The sequence below is a fragment of the Haliotis rufescens genome, unplaced genomic scaffold, assembly GCF_023055435.1.
Source record: "Haliotis rufescens isolate VD_foot unplaced genomic scaffold, xgHalRufe1.0.p SCAF_119, whole genome shotgun sequence".
Classification (NCBI taxonomy): Eukaryota; Metazoa; Mollusca; class Gastropoda; order Lepetellida; family Haliotidae; genus Haliotis; species Haliotis rufescens.
In genome coordinates this window covers 328,362-341,146 of record NW_025963801.1, presented here as the reverse complement: position 1 = coordinate 341,146, position 12,785 = coordinate 328,362, and the positions used below count along the sequence as shown (strand labels likewise).

The window sequence follows — 12,785 nt, the reverse complement described above, 5'->3', positions numbered from 1 at the left end:
GTATACATTGTGTCCCAAGCCTTGCACATCAGATCTTTTCTGTAAGCAGGATCATTAAGTGCATCTAGTTATTTTACCGAGTTGGACGCAGTGTAATCCCATTGAAGACCATCTCTAATTGTAGCCTGAAACTGAGAGATTAACTGTCTGGTTATTCAGTGTCTATCAATGAATCATTCATCTTGTTGTTTGTTACAAAAGATACATCATCTGCGAAAATGACAAAATAAAGTTCAGAAAGTGTCCAAATTAATACCAATGGTTATCAATATTTTGTGTGTGGGTGATCCAGTGACAATCACTGTACAATGTAATGCCCTTCAAATGAGATGAACAAAAAACATAAATCCCTCTTCTCTTTCAGTTCGAACATTTCCAATATTTGCTACAAGTGACTTTATCATCTTTTTTCAATTAAACAATATGTAGTTTGCTATCTTAACGACAGGTTTAATGTGTAATTTCAGAGATATGTCTGTTGTAAGATCATACAAGGTGTGAAGGTGCAATGCATGACAAAATGAGTTCACGGCAACGTTGCATTATGTTCCAGAAACAGTGTGATAATCCACCAGAACACACTGAAATGATAATTCAGTACAGCTAGTACAGATTGTTGAAATGAGGCAGTTCTGCTTGCTATAAATATGGACTTTTAAAGTTTTAATTCTCCAAACTTGTCAGATGATTCGACGTTGGCTTATCAAAGAACTATCCGTATAGCATTTAAAAAAAAGAATTATGACAAGCACGTAAGTATTCACGGAATGACAAAATTGTTTTTTTTTTGAAAATACGACTTTTTTGGCAATTCTTGTTTCATGATGCAAGAGCACTTTTATACAAACCAACTGAGGAAAGTGTGATACTGTGATTGCATACAAGGGAAAAACAGGCTTGCAAAAGTACATGTATGCACTACATAATCCACATAAGGTAAAATAAAGTCATGGGATGTGGCTGACAGGATAAAATACATCTGGCGAAGGTAATCATGTATACAGGGACATTTCTTTTCACTCCACCAAGAAGACTTAAGCAGCTCTCACACTTTGCCGAGGCGGTTGTCGAGCTCTTCCGAGCCTAACTAGGTTAGGACTCTGGAAGAGACTACATATATACGAAACTCAGAAACCCATCAAATGACTAAGGCTGGTGATGATCTACATTTATTTAGAATATTTATACATCACGTTGACTGATAGATGAAAATAAAAAAATCCGAGATGTTCTTGTCTCCATAGCAGGTGATGCACTCGAATCGGTTCGAATAACAATTTACATTTTTTTTCTACTGACTGTGAGCTTATCATCTTCCAGTGAACAATACATAGTTCGTTATCCTAATAACACCCAAGGTTCGTGTTATTAGTGTGGACATGTAAAATGTGAAGATGCACTACACCAAAAAATGACGTTTACGTTGCAATGTCGTGATGAGTACTACTTCCGTATTTCCACAGAGTGAGGGTAATCATTAAGGATAGCCGTCAAGATCGCTGAAGACATACTGTCAGAATAGGACGTAGACCTTTCCTTTACCATGATGGTTTGATGAGAAATCCCAGAGTCACACACAGCCAAACAGCCATGACCATAACCACAGATAGTCAGCTGATATGCTATATCCACCAGAGTCAGAGTTTCCCCGACCTTCGTTCAATTAGCCCATGGGGTTTCCGTCGCAAGCCAAACCATTGGTGTTAGATTTCTGTTGTATCTCGTCCATAACCTTACGTGTACTTCCATGGAGTGATAACAACCTAAAACGTTGTATCACGAACAGTGGTGAGTGTGTATTCTTGTTGTTGATCTTCCTGGTATCTCTCATGCCGATGAGTATGGTGGCAACAACGGACGGAACGCTGATGCCGAACAGACGGTGACCAGTGGGATATTGTCGGATGAATTGGGAGTTCGAAACCTTCTCGCCACTGCCACACGGAAGATCCTCCTCATGGTCAAACCATCAACAAGGACTGTAGCTGTACAGTTTAACCTTACATTGCACTGCGATCCTCCTGATGGTCAAACCATCAACAAGGACTGTAGCTGTACAGTGTGACCTTACATGACAATGCGATCCTCCTCATAGTCAAACCATCAACAAGGACTGTAGCTGTACAGCGTGACCTTACATGGCACTGCGATCCTCCTCGTGGTCAAACCATCAACAAGGACTGTAGCGGTACAGTGTAACCTTACATGGCACTGCGATCCTCCTGATGGTCAAACCATCAACAAGGACTGTAGCTGTACAGTGTGACCTTACATGACACTGCGATCCTCCTCGTGGTCAAACCATGAACAAGGACTGTAGCTGTACAGCGTGACCTTACATGGCACTGCGATCCTCCTCATGGTCAAACCATCGACAAGGACTGTAGCTGTACAATGTGACCTTACATGGCACTGCGATCCTCCTCGTAGTCAAACCATGAACAAGGACTGTAGCTGTACAGCGTGACCTTACATGGCACTGCGATCCTCCTCATGGTCAAACCATCGACAAGGACTGTAGCTGTACAATGTGACCTTACATGGCACTGCGATCCTCCTCGTAGTCAAACCATCAACAAGGACTGTAGCGGTACAGTGTGACCTTACATGGCACTGCGATCCTCCTCATGGTCAAACCATCAACAAGTACTGTAGCTGCACAGTGTGACCTTACATGGCACTGCGATCCTCCTGATGGTCAAACCATCAACAAGGACTGTTGTACAGTGTAACCTTATATGGCACTGCGATCCTCCTGATGGTCAAACCATCAACAAGGACTGTAGGTGTACAGTGTGACCTTACATGGCACTGCGATCCTCCTGATGGTCAAACCATCAACAAGGACTGTAGCGGTACAGTGTGACCTTACATGGCACTGCGATCCTCCTCATGGTCAAACCATCAACAAGCACTGTAGCTGCACAGTGTGACCTTACATGGCACTGCGATCCTCCTCATGGTCAAACCATCAACAAGGACTGTTGTACAGTGTAACCTTATATGGCACTGCGATCCTCCTGATGGTCAAACCATCAACAAGGACTGTAGCTGCACAGTGTGACCTTATATGGCACTGCGATCCTCCTCATGGTCAAACCATCAACAAGGACTGTTGTACAGTGTAACCTTACATGGCACTGCGATCCTCCTCATGGTCAAACCATCAACAAGCACTGTAGCTGCACAGTGTGACCTTACATGGCACTGCGATCCTCCTCATGGTCAAACCATCAACAAGGACTGTTGTACAGTGTAACCTTATATGGCACTGCGATCCTCCTGATGGTCAAACCATCAACAAGGACTGTAGGTGTACAGTGTGACCTTACATGGCACTGCGATCCTCCTGATGGTCAAACCATCAACAAGGACTGTTGTACAGTGTGACCTTATATGGCACTGCGATCCTCCTGATGGTCAAACCATCAACAAGGACTGTAGGTGTACAGTGTGACCTTACATGGCACTGCGATCCTCCTGATGGTCAAACCATCAACAAGGACTGTTGTACAGTGTGACCTTATATGGCACTGCGATCCTCCTGATGGTCAAACCATCAACAAGGACTGTAGCTGTACAGTGTGACCTTACATGGCACTGCGATCCTCCTCATGGTCAAACCATCAACAAGGACTGTTGTACAGTGTGACCTTACATGGCATTGCGATCCTCCTGATGGTCAAACCATCAACAAGGACTGTAGCTGTACAGTGTGACCTTACATGGCACTGCGATCCTCCTCATGGTCAAACCATCAACAAGGACTGTAGCTGTACAGCGTGACCTTACATGGCACTGCGATCCTCCTGATGGTCAAACCATCAACAAGGACTGTAGCTGTACAGTGTGACCTTACATGGCACTGCGATCCTCCTCAGCAGTCATAATAAATGATCCTGGCAGTCGTGTGAAATTGAGAGAAATTTATCAATGAATGTTGAGGTTTGGAAATGAAAGCAGTAACAGTTTGCAGATTAGTGTTGCCCTGTGTGAGAGATTTTTTTGTAAGAGGATTTGTGTGTTTGGAATTCTTTATTTGTGAGGGAGAACAGGTTAAAATACTTATAATAAATGAAGTCAAATACACTTCCTGCTGTTCTTGTGGTTTTTGTTTCAGTCATTAGTTGCCGTTATAATAACAGGAGAGATGTGTTATTATTCCTTTAAGTTATCAAAATATATTAGTGATATTATTCTCCAACTTACTCCCGCAATGGCTCATTGTCATTTAAAGGACCTTCCAAACTGACAAATTTAAGCAGTGCCAAGTGTAAGACATTCACACCGGAAGCAATTATTTTTTTAAATCTTAGCATTCTAGTATAGTATTAGGTCATATTGGTTTCTTTGCAGTTTTCCATGCAAGGATGTATCAACTGGTGACAACATTGTGGAATTCGTAATTTTGTAACATTTGCAATTATTTTGCAAAATATATTACAGCAAAGATGTAATTTTTATGTAGGAATTTAACTTTTGCACAAATTTATTCAAGGTATCCTGTTTACTTAAACATGAACAAATACAGCTTAACAGAATTTGAATAATATGTAAGGCCTATAGCAAGCTGTAGATATAGTTATTATCAAAAATATTATAATACCTGAAATTTTAGCTTTTATGAAGACCAAATTTAGGTATACGATTTTCTTATATTTGTCATAAGCATCCCTGTTTGTAATTTCAGTCTTTTAGCCGACACAAACATGCATTGTAGTTAAACCCTAACGTTATCAGAATGGTCGACTGAACAAAACGAGGACGTACGGAAATGCATGGTCACGAAAAGTGGGTACAGTGAACTGGTAGCCCGTGCCGCTTGGGGACATTTTATAAATTAGTAACGCAAATTCAAATGAATCATCATGGATGTACGAAAATGTTAATTTTTCAAGTAACAATTTCGAGTTGAAGAAAATCGTACTTTTTGCGTTTAGAAACATCAACGATAGATAAGTGACATCCCTTCTATTGTAAATTCCAGTGTCTTTCGATGTTGACCTCATTTGGCCAGTCATTTACAAGTTATGTTGACTAGTCGATATACCAATAGTCGACTATTCTATTCTCAATGTCTATGTTCCGATGGACTGAAATAAGTATAAACGTGCAATGCTACTGCCGGAATTAATGTCGGATTCCTCGCTGCCTTCCTCAGAACTGCCATGGTCATTTCGTCCGTTACTGCTCCCAACCAGGGGCTCAAATTGGTAAGTTTGCGCCTGGGTGCGCTGGTGGCACGACTTGTTGGTTTGATAACACGCGGGCACGGGACCGCTCATCATAATCAGAACTGGCTCCACCACGAGGAGCACATGCACATGATAAAATAACGTATAAAAGAATCTTGGTGAAAATTTGATGCATCAATCTGTGTGTCATGCCGAATAAATATATTTTATCATATAATGGGTAGTAAGTTTCTCGGCAGGATAAAGCCAACGAATAAAAACGATATCCGTTGGGGTCATATGCGGATAGAGATGCAAATATCAAAGGTCAAGTGGGGACTACTTTCACTGTTTATAAACAAACATGGCGTCGCCCTCGTCATTCGGCGATCGAGTGAGAAATAACCATCGGGAATCTGGATAAACTACAGGGATAATTGCTATCATTATCAAAAGAACAGTCTAATATACTGAAAACCAGTGTCCAACTGTGACGTAGCTAAGGCATTTTATAAGTTTTGGCAACTTTGGAGATATAAATTTCAAAACAATTTTGCGAGGGCACTAGGCCTAGTCAAGCGGGATCAGTAGCCAGATCTGTGCTTGAAACCTTCTCCACAAATTAAAATAGTTGGATTTGGCCGAGATATGTTTGAATTGTCACCTTGTTTCGTTTTGTCGCTGTGTGTACATCTGACTACACTGCTTAACGTTATGACAGGACAGGCCGACTGTCAACAACAAGTGTTCGTGACGTCTCATAGACTAGGGTTAGAGTAGCTTCCCTTTGACAGACCGATGGATTGCCGCGAAAGGCAATTCTAAACAATTGTTGTTTTGCGTATATGTTGCTTCACCACTGTATAAGAAACAGATTTCAGTTGGAACTATATTGACTTCTGTCACTGTCCGACTGACACATCACTTACCTGTGACATAATAAATATTAATGCGCGCATTCCTTGAAAACTTGGATCGTTTCGGTAATGTTTGTAAGAGAGGGAAGGCGATATTGAAGCACAGAATTAAAGAATGACATTATATGATAAAGAGGTTATCACGCTTGTGTGTTTGGGGATGGTAAATATCCTGCATTGGGAATAAACACTATGTATTTAGCTCGCCAAGGCTCGCTAAATACAATGTTTATTCCTAATGCAGGATATTTACCATCCCCAAACACACTCGCGTGATAACCTCTGTATACCAATTATTTTTGGTTGAGATATCGTATTTTGAAAGAATCCTTTTTCCAAATCCTTTAACAGAGTGCTGATATTCAAATCATGCTTTGCTGTATGTCTACTTCGGCCTTGAGTGTCAGAGCTCCAAGCGACAGCGGAAATATCAGCGACGTTGTAAAATCTGCTTTAAACTTTACCTGCACAAGAATATACGGAGGTTCACTATAAAGACGACAGTAATGAGAAGGTTTTCCAGTCTTCAAAATTACATGTCCACTGCTGTCAGAAGCATAAATTGAATCGTAGTAATCATTTTCCAAAAAAACCTTATCTTATTTGGTATCAGGATGTTGCGTAGTGTAAAACATGTATTACCTATCTATGACCTTGGTGTTCGACATGAGGATGCCTCATATTACCTACGAATGGGTTTCAGAATTAGGATGACCGTTGGTGAATTTTAAGAGCAGTGAGGCAGGTGCTTCTAAAATCTTTATGGTTCTATTAAACTGTTCACACGAAACACGAAGGGGCACGGGTGGCCCAGTCGTCTAAGGCGCCGCGGTTCGCTGTGCAGAGTTGAGTCCCTTGGGCACGCCAGAAACCTATGATTGTGGGTTCGAATCCCGGTTCGCCTCGATAATGTTTCCAGGTTTGTCTGCACCATACCCGTGTTCGTGGGTTTCAGTCTGGTAAAAGTCTGGGACCTGCATCACTTCGGGCTTTCCTCCCACATCAGGTTGACACGCCGTGATATAACTGGAATACTGTTAAAAGCCGCGTTAAACCCAACTAACTCACTCACTCTCACGAAACACGAAGGGTGTCAGCATTATTGTTATTGAACTGTGCGCACAAGTTACATGTAACTACCGCGAAATGTTTTCACCTTACTATTGAATCATACAGGAAAACCTTTATAAAATAATTTTATCACATTTAACTTATGCAACACCACAATGTTTATCAATAAGAATATATCATAATTGATATACGTTAGTGTGTTGTGTTATTCTTAAATCGGTAAAAAACGTGCGCATACTATGTAACGGAAACATATGTCCACGTCAAAATAAGGAAACATCGGACATACTTTTGGTCTCAGATGAGTCGGATTTGAAAACGTCCTTCACTTGTCCGCCATAAAACATTTTAGAATATTTACTAAGGTCCATACGCTATAACACGTGGTCAAACAACTTTTGAATAACATTTGCATGGCGCTTTTGGGAATATTCATGGAAAGGGCATGCTCGATTGTATGTCGTGGTCGTGGTTCGATCCCAGGCCTCGCCTTACCAAAAGACTTTCGAAGATGGTACTTGATGTTACCCTGCCTGGCGCACGGCATTAATGACTGGTCGGCTTGGAGCCTTAATAATGTGTGAGTGGGAAATTCATGTTAAACTGCGGCACCGTATTTCAGTGGCAAGCACTATGAAATCGGCATCAGTCCGGACTTGTATAGCCACACACACACACACACACGCACGCACGCACGCACGCACGCACGCACGCACGCACACACATTCTGTCTCTCTCGCTCGCTCGCTCTTTCTCTCTCTCACGCACGCACGCACGCACACAACAGTTAGAGTAACAGTAAACATGAATCCAGAGCAGCATACAACCTGGACTGATTAAATATTTGAACGTCATTAAGACTTTCTAATAACGCAGCCTGGACACGGACGTTGTGATAATTGTTTACAGGATTCAGTGCTTTCAATCAATACAATTCCGCTGCTTATTCACTTTTAAGCTGCACAGATTGAAACCTTAGGTCAAAAAAGGTATAATGAGCAACTGCGTTAATGTGAAGAAGATAATGCAAGGACAAATTAATATTAATTTGTATTTGTTCTGCTCTGATTGATGTCCTTTGTTGTTAATTCTCGCTAACACACTGTGCACACACCGTTGCATGGCGTCTTGGAGTATTATTATGTCTGAAAATATTGTAAACTGAAAGAGTCTAGTGCATGTACAAACATTTCACATTTGTAATTATGAGAAAACTTCTGACACATTCTACAATGACGATGGGCAGCAGCTGGTGGTTCGAGGGTATATCAGAAATATTGAACCTTGCTCACCTAGGTTGTTGTGTTATGCTGACGTGTTACATATACAGTAAACTACGTTTATAACGAACACATTTATAACGAACTGACGGATATGACGAACTTATTTTTTGTCCCAGCCACTGCTGTATCTATGCTGTAATATGCTTAAAACGAACTACGGTTATACCGAACTAAAATTAGTGGCCCCCTTGTGTTCGTTATAACCGTAGCTTTGAAACTGACAAAACTAAGCATACAAGTCATCAAAGAGATTACCATGACCCACTAGTCGCAACTATGTGATCTCACATCCCATCTTCAGTAAACTACGGTTATAACGAACATGTTTATAACAAACTGACGGATATAACGAACTTACTTTTTAGTCCCGACAATTTGCTGTAGTTATGCTGTATATATGCTTATAACGAACTACGGTTATAACGAACTAAAAATAGTAGTCCCTTTGAGTTCGTTTTAACCGTAGTTTACTGTACATGTATGTGATCCTTCACAGCTTACCTAGTCCCCTGCGTGATTGTTTTCCAAAATTGGCACCTTAATGTCTGTGGTACACAGATGATGGCACTGAGCGACTGATTAGATTGGTTTTGGATAGTTTTGTTGTTGTTGCAGAACCACCATCTACGGAGAGAGCTATTTAGCAGTTGTGTTTGTTCGGTTTGGGTGAATAAGTCCACAAATATCAAGGGTTGTCAATGAATCAATACGTATTGAGCTTTTGTACGTCATTAATATGCTTTAGCTTTTGTTAGTCTTGCAGCTACCCATGTTGACACTCAGACCGATATCCCTGCCAACAATAATTTTACAACATGTCGATATTGCCTCACTGTCTTTCACAGTATACCTTCGCGCAGAATACCTTAGACAAACTTACTGTCTCCGTCATTGACATTTCAAACTGTACTCAGCCAGTCAAATGAGGCAAGTAATTGCGGCATTCAGAATTGCATCTCTGTGTCTTCTATCTGTATTACGGTGATGGATATTAACACCCAGACTGACAAATTGAAACTTTATTAGTATTGTTCTTAAGAAATGAAAATTTACCCATGTGTTCGAACCCATATAAGAGTTTACGATGAATAATGTTCTCATGGTCAAAATTAATAACCAATAACAATTAACACCACTTTCTTCTCTGTAAACGTCATTACGTGAGGGAAGAACATAATATATCGTCTTTAACTCAAAATCTAGAAATAAACGGTATGCATTGTATGGGCGGCATTTTTTATTGGTTCTTTTTCTCTGCGAATGTGATTTAAAACAATGTAGACACGCCATTCCAAATGTTAATACGATACATGCAACGAATTATGATATTATTTATAGAATCCTATGTTCCCGAGTCCCTTGGGCACGCCAGAAACCTGTGATTATGGGTTCGAATCCCGGTTCGATTATGTTTCTAGGTTTGTCAGCACCATACCCGTGCTCGTGGGTTTCACCGAAGTGGTAATCGTCTGAGACCTGCATCACTTCGGGCTTTCCTCTCACATTAAGCTGACACGCCGTCATATAACTGGAATACTGTTAAAAGCCGCGTTAAACCAAACTCACTTACTCACGATGTTCCTGATCTGGCGAAATTCAACTGAAGAAGAAGGAAGAACCGGCCAATATGGTATATAATACAAACATAACGGACTTCTTCCCGCATTTTGTCTCCTTGCCTCAGATGTAATCACTATAAAAACATGTCCGAGAGTAGCCCAATTATTGGTTGTTCAATAGCGACGACAGAAACATTCATCTTGTTTTAAAAACAATCCATTTCAACTCCGATTATACAACATGTAGAAAATGCTAAACTAAGCTGTGCGAAGTGTGTTATAAGATACGGAAAGTTATCAATTATTGATTCTCCAAGGCCAATGACTGTCACGCGCTTACAATCATCAAATCCAAGAGATGAACAAAATAAATAAAATCCTCTTCTCTTTATATGCAGAACAATTCTAGACGATTGACTTTTGTGTAACTCTCTTACATTTGAAAGGCCTCAGTTAATGTTCAGTTAATGTTTACATTCGCCTCTGAATACAATATAAACGTCATATATAGTTACATAGACGTGCACGAACTCGAAGAAGTATCCATAACGACTGAGGAACTCTCAGCTTTGAATCAGTTGAACAGTTTCTTTTTCGCTGCAAGTGTGTGTATCGCCTCCTTCCAAAAAATGTAGACATGACCAGAAGCAGTGTGATGATCCACCAGAATACACTTGAATGATAATTCAGTACAACAGTTACATGTAGTTGAAGAGTTAACACACTGACGGAGTTTCATGAAGGCATTTACTTTGACAATTCAATTAGGTCACATGTCCAGATTGTTACATCTCTGTCAATCTCATTTTAAATAATTTACATAAATATAAAGCTGTCAAGCGTAGTACTGTAATATCACATGATTTAAATAAATTTGTAAACGTAATATTGCCTATATAATATTTCTGTAGTGAGGTAAAAAAAAGTATTTCTCAAATGAATATATTTCGTACATACAAAAAAGACATGGTTTTCATCCTCTACTAAATTTAACTCACATTCTTTACATATAGATTATGAATGAGGTATATTTAACAATGACCTTTTGCGAATAATGTTGACTCGAAAGTTGTGAAGTGATATTCCAAATTTACACATTGCTCTAACTAATCGTTTGCCTCTGAGTACTGCTGTGTATAATTCGGGTTGCAGAAGAGATTTTACATTAGCATAATTACTTTATCGTGCTATGTTGATGAGGAATCCCATGGAAACAGACAACCAAAGAGCCATGAATATAACCATACACAGAGAGTCAGTTGTTATGTGATACCCACCAGAACCACCCCGACTTTCCTTCACCTCCCCAGTGGGGTTCCGGTTAGCCAAACCACCGGTATTCATTTCCTGATGGGTCTCCTCCATAACCTTGCATTTACTTCCACGAAATGATAGCGACCAAAAACGCGGTATCACAAACAATGTCGACTGTGGCTTTTTGTTGATCTTCGTAGGTTCTCTCATGACGATGAAGATGGTGGCGACAACGGACAGAACGCTGATAACGAGGAGACTTGTCATGTACACGGTGACCAGCGGGATATTGTCGGACGTTTTGGGAAGTAGTCCACTCACGATGCTCATGAATACAGTTAGAGAGAGAAGGCACGTGATGGCATACGAAACCTTCTCGCCACTGTCACACGGAAGTGCAAACACAAACATGTTGAGGAAAGAAAGTCCCACCACAGGGAGTAAGACATTGAGGACAAAGAACGTAGGACGCCGCTCAAGGTCAATCTCAACGTTAAAGAAGGATAAGTTCAAATCGTCGAAGCGATTTTCAAGTGTGTATGCTCTGGAACTAGGAAGAATCCATTCTCCGTTGGCTGTAAACGATTGGGTGTTTGCGGTCTGCAACGCTGAGATCATCTTTACCTCTTTTGAATCATAGCTGACGGGGAGAAATCGGAACTCGCATGTCTGAACATCAAATGGAAATAACGTCAGATCTAACTTACAATCAGTAAGTAAGTTTGTCCCTGGAAACCAAGATGTTGTGCCGTCGCTGGAAACTGTGATGGCGGATACGGCGTCTTTGAAGATGTCCCGACCCTCCAGGGACACTGGTGCAATGAGTTTCGGTCTCCAAATGTCAGTCGGTGGAGGATGAATGAACCTAATTCCGTTATAATTCTCAGGCTTCCAGGTTAAAAACTCGTCCCGCCATGTCAGATTCATCCAGACGTTGCTGTGGAGGATCTGCCGAACCTGATCTACTTCAGTTATGGCAACCAGGGTGAAACTACTGTAAACGTCAATATGGTGACTCTGGTTGTACACGGGTCTGTATCTGGTGCTGTAGTTTCCAAACAGGTCGCTGTACAGCCTCTTCATCTCTGCAATACTTCCTGTGGCCGATCTACACACAGTCAACAGCACCAGGACACAAGGGAGCTTCATCTTTCTACGTCACCGTTGATGGTACTGAGCGACTGATCTCCAGCTTTTTATGACCTAACATCTACATTTCACTTGTGGCTTGTGGGTGTTAGAGCACCACCATATATGGAAAGGCCGTTTTAACTACTGTCATTGTTCAGTCGTGGTAAATAATTGTACAAATAAGATGAAACTATAAATGAATATTGAGCGTCGATACGTCAATCAAATGCTTTGGCTTTTGTTATTCATCAAACCATTGTTTACATTCAGACCAATAGTCAAACACTAATGGAAACTCCTTCACGCACAAGGCATTGACTCAAGCGAATGAATGAATGAATGACAATGTGTACACACCAGAGTTGGGGGGTAGAGGATAATATTATCCTGATTATT

The 12,785-nt window shown here is 40.8% G+C and overlaps 1 protein-coding gene across 1 annotated transcript; it reads right to left on the bottom strand.

The window, feature by feature from the left end:
- Positions 1 to 9,725: 9,725 nt before the first annotated feature.
- Positions 9,726 to 12,467, bottom strand: LOC124150674 (neuronal acetylcholine receptor subunit alpha-3-like). Its single transcript, XM_046522667.2, has one exon. It carries the CDS (start codon positions 12,405 to 12,407, stop codon positions 11,184 to 11,186), a length of 1,224 nt encoding a protein of 407 aa, XP_046378623.2. The 5' UTR covers positions 12,408 to 12,467; the 3' UTR covers positions 9,726 to 11,183.
- Positions 12,468 to 12,785: the final 318 nt, after the last annotated feature.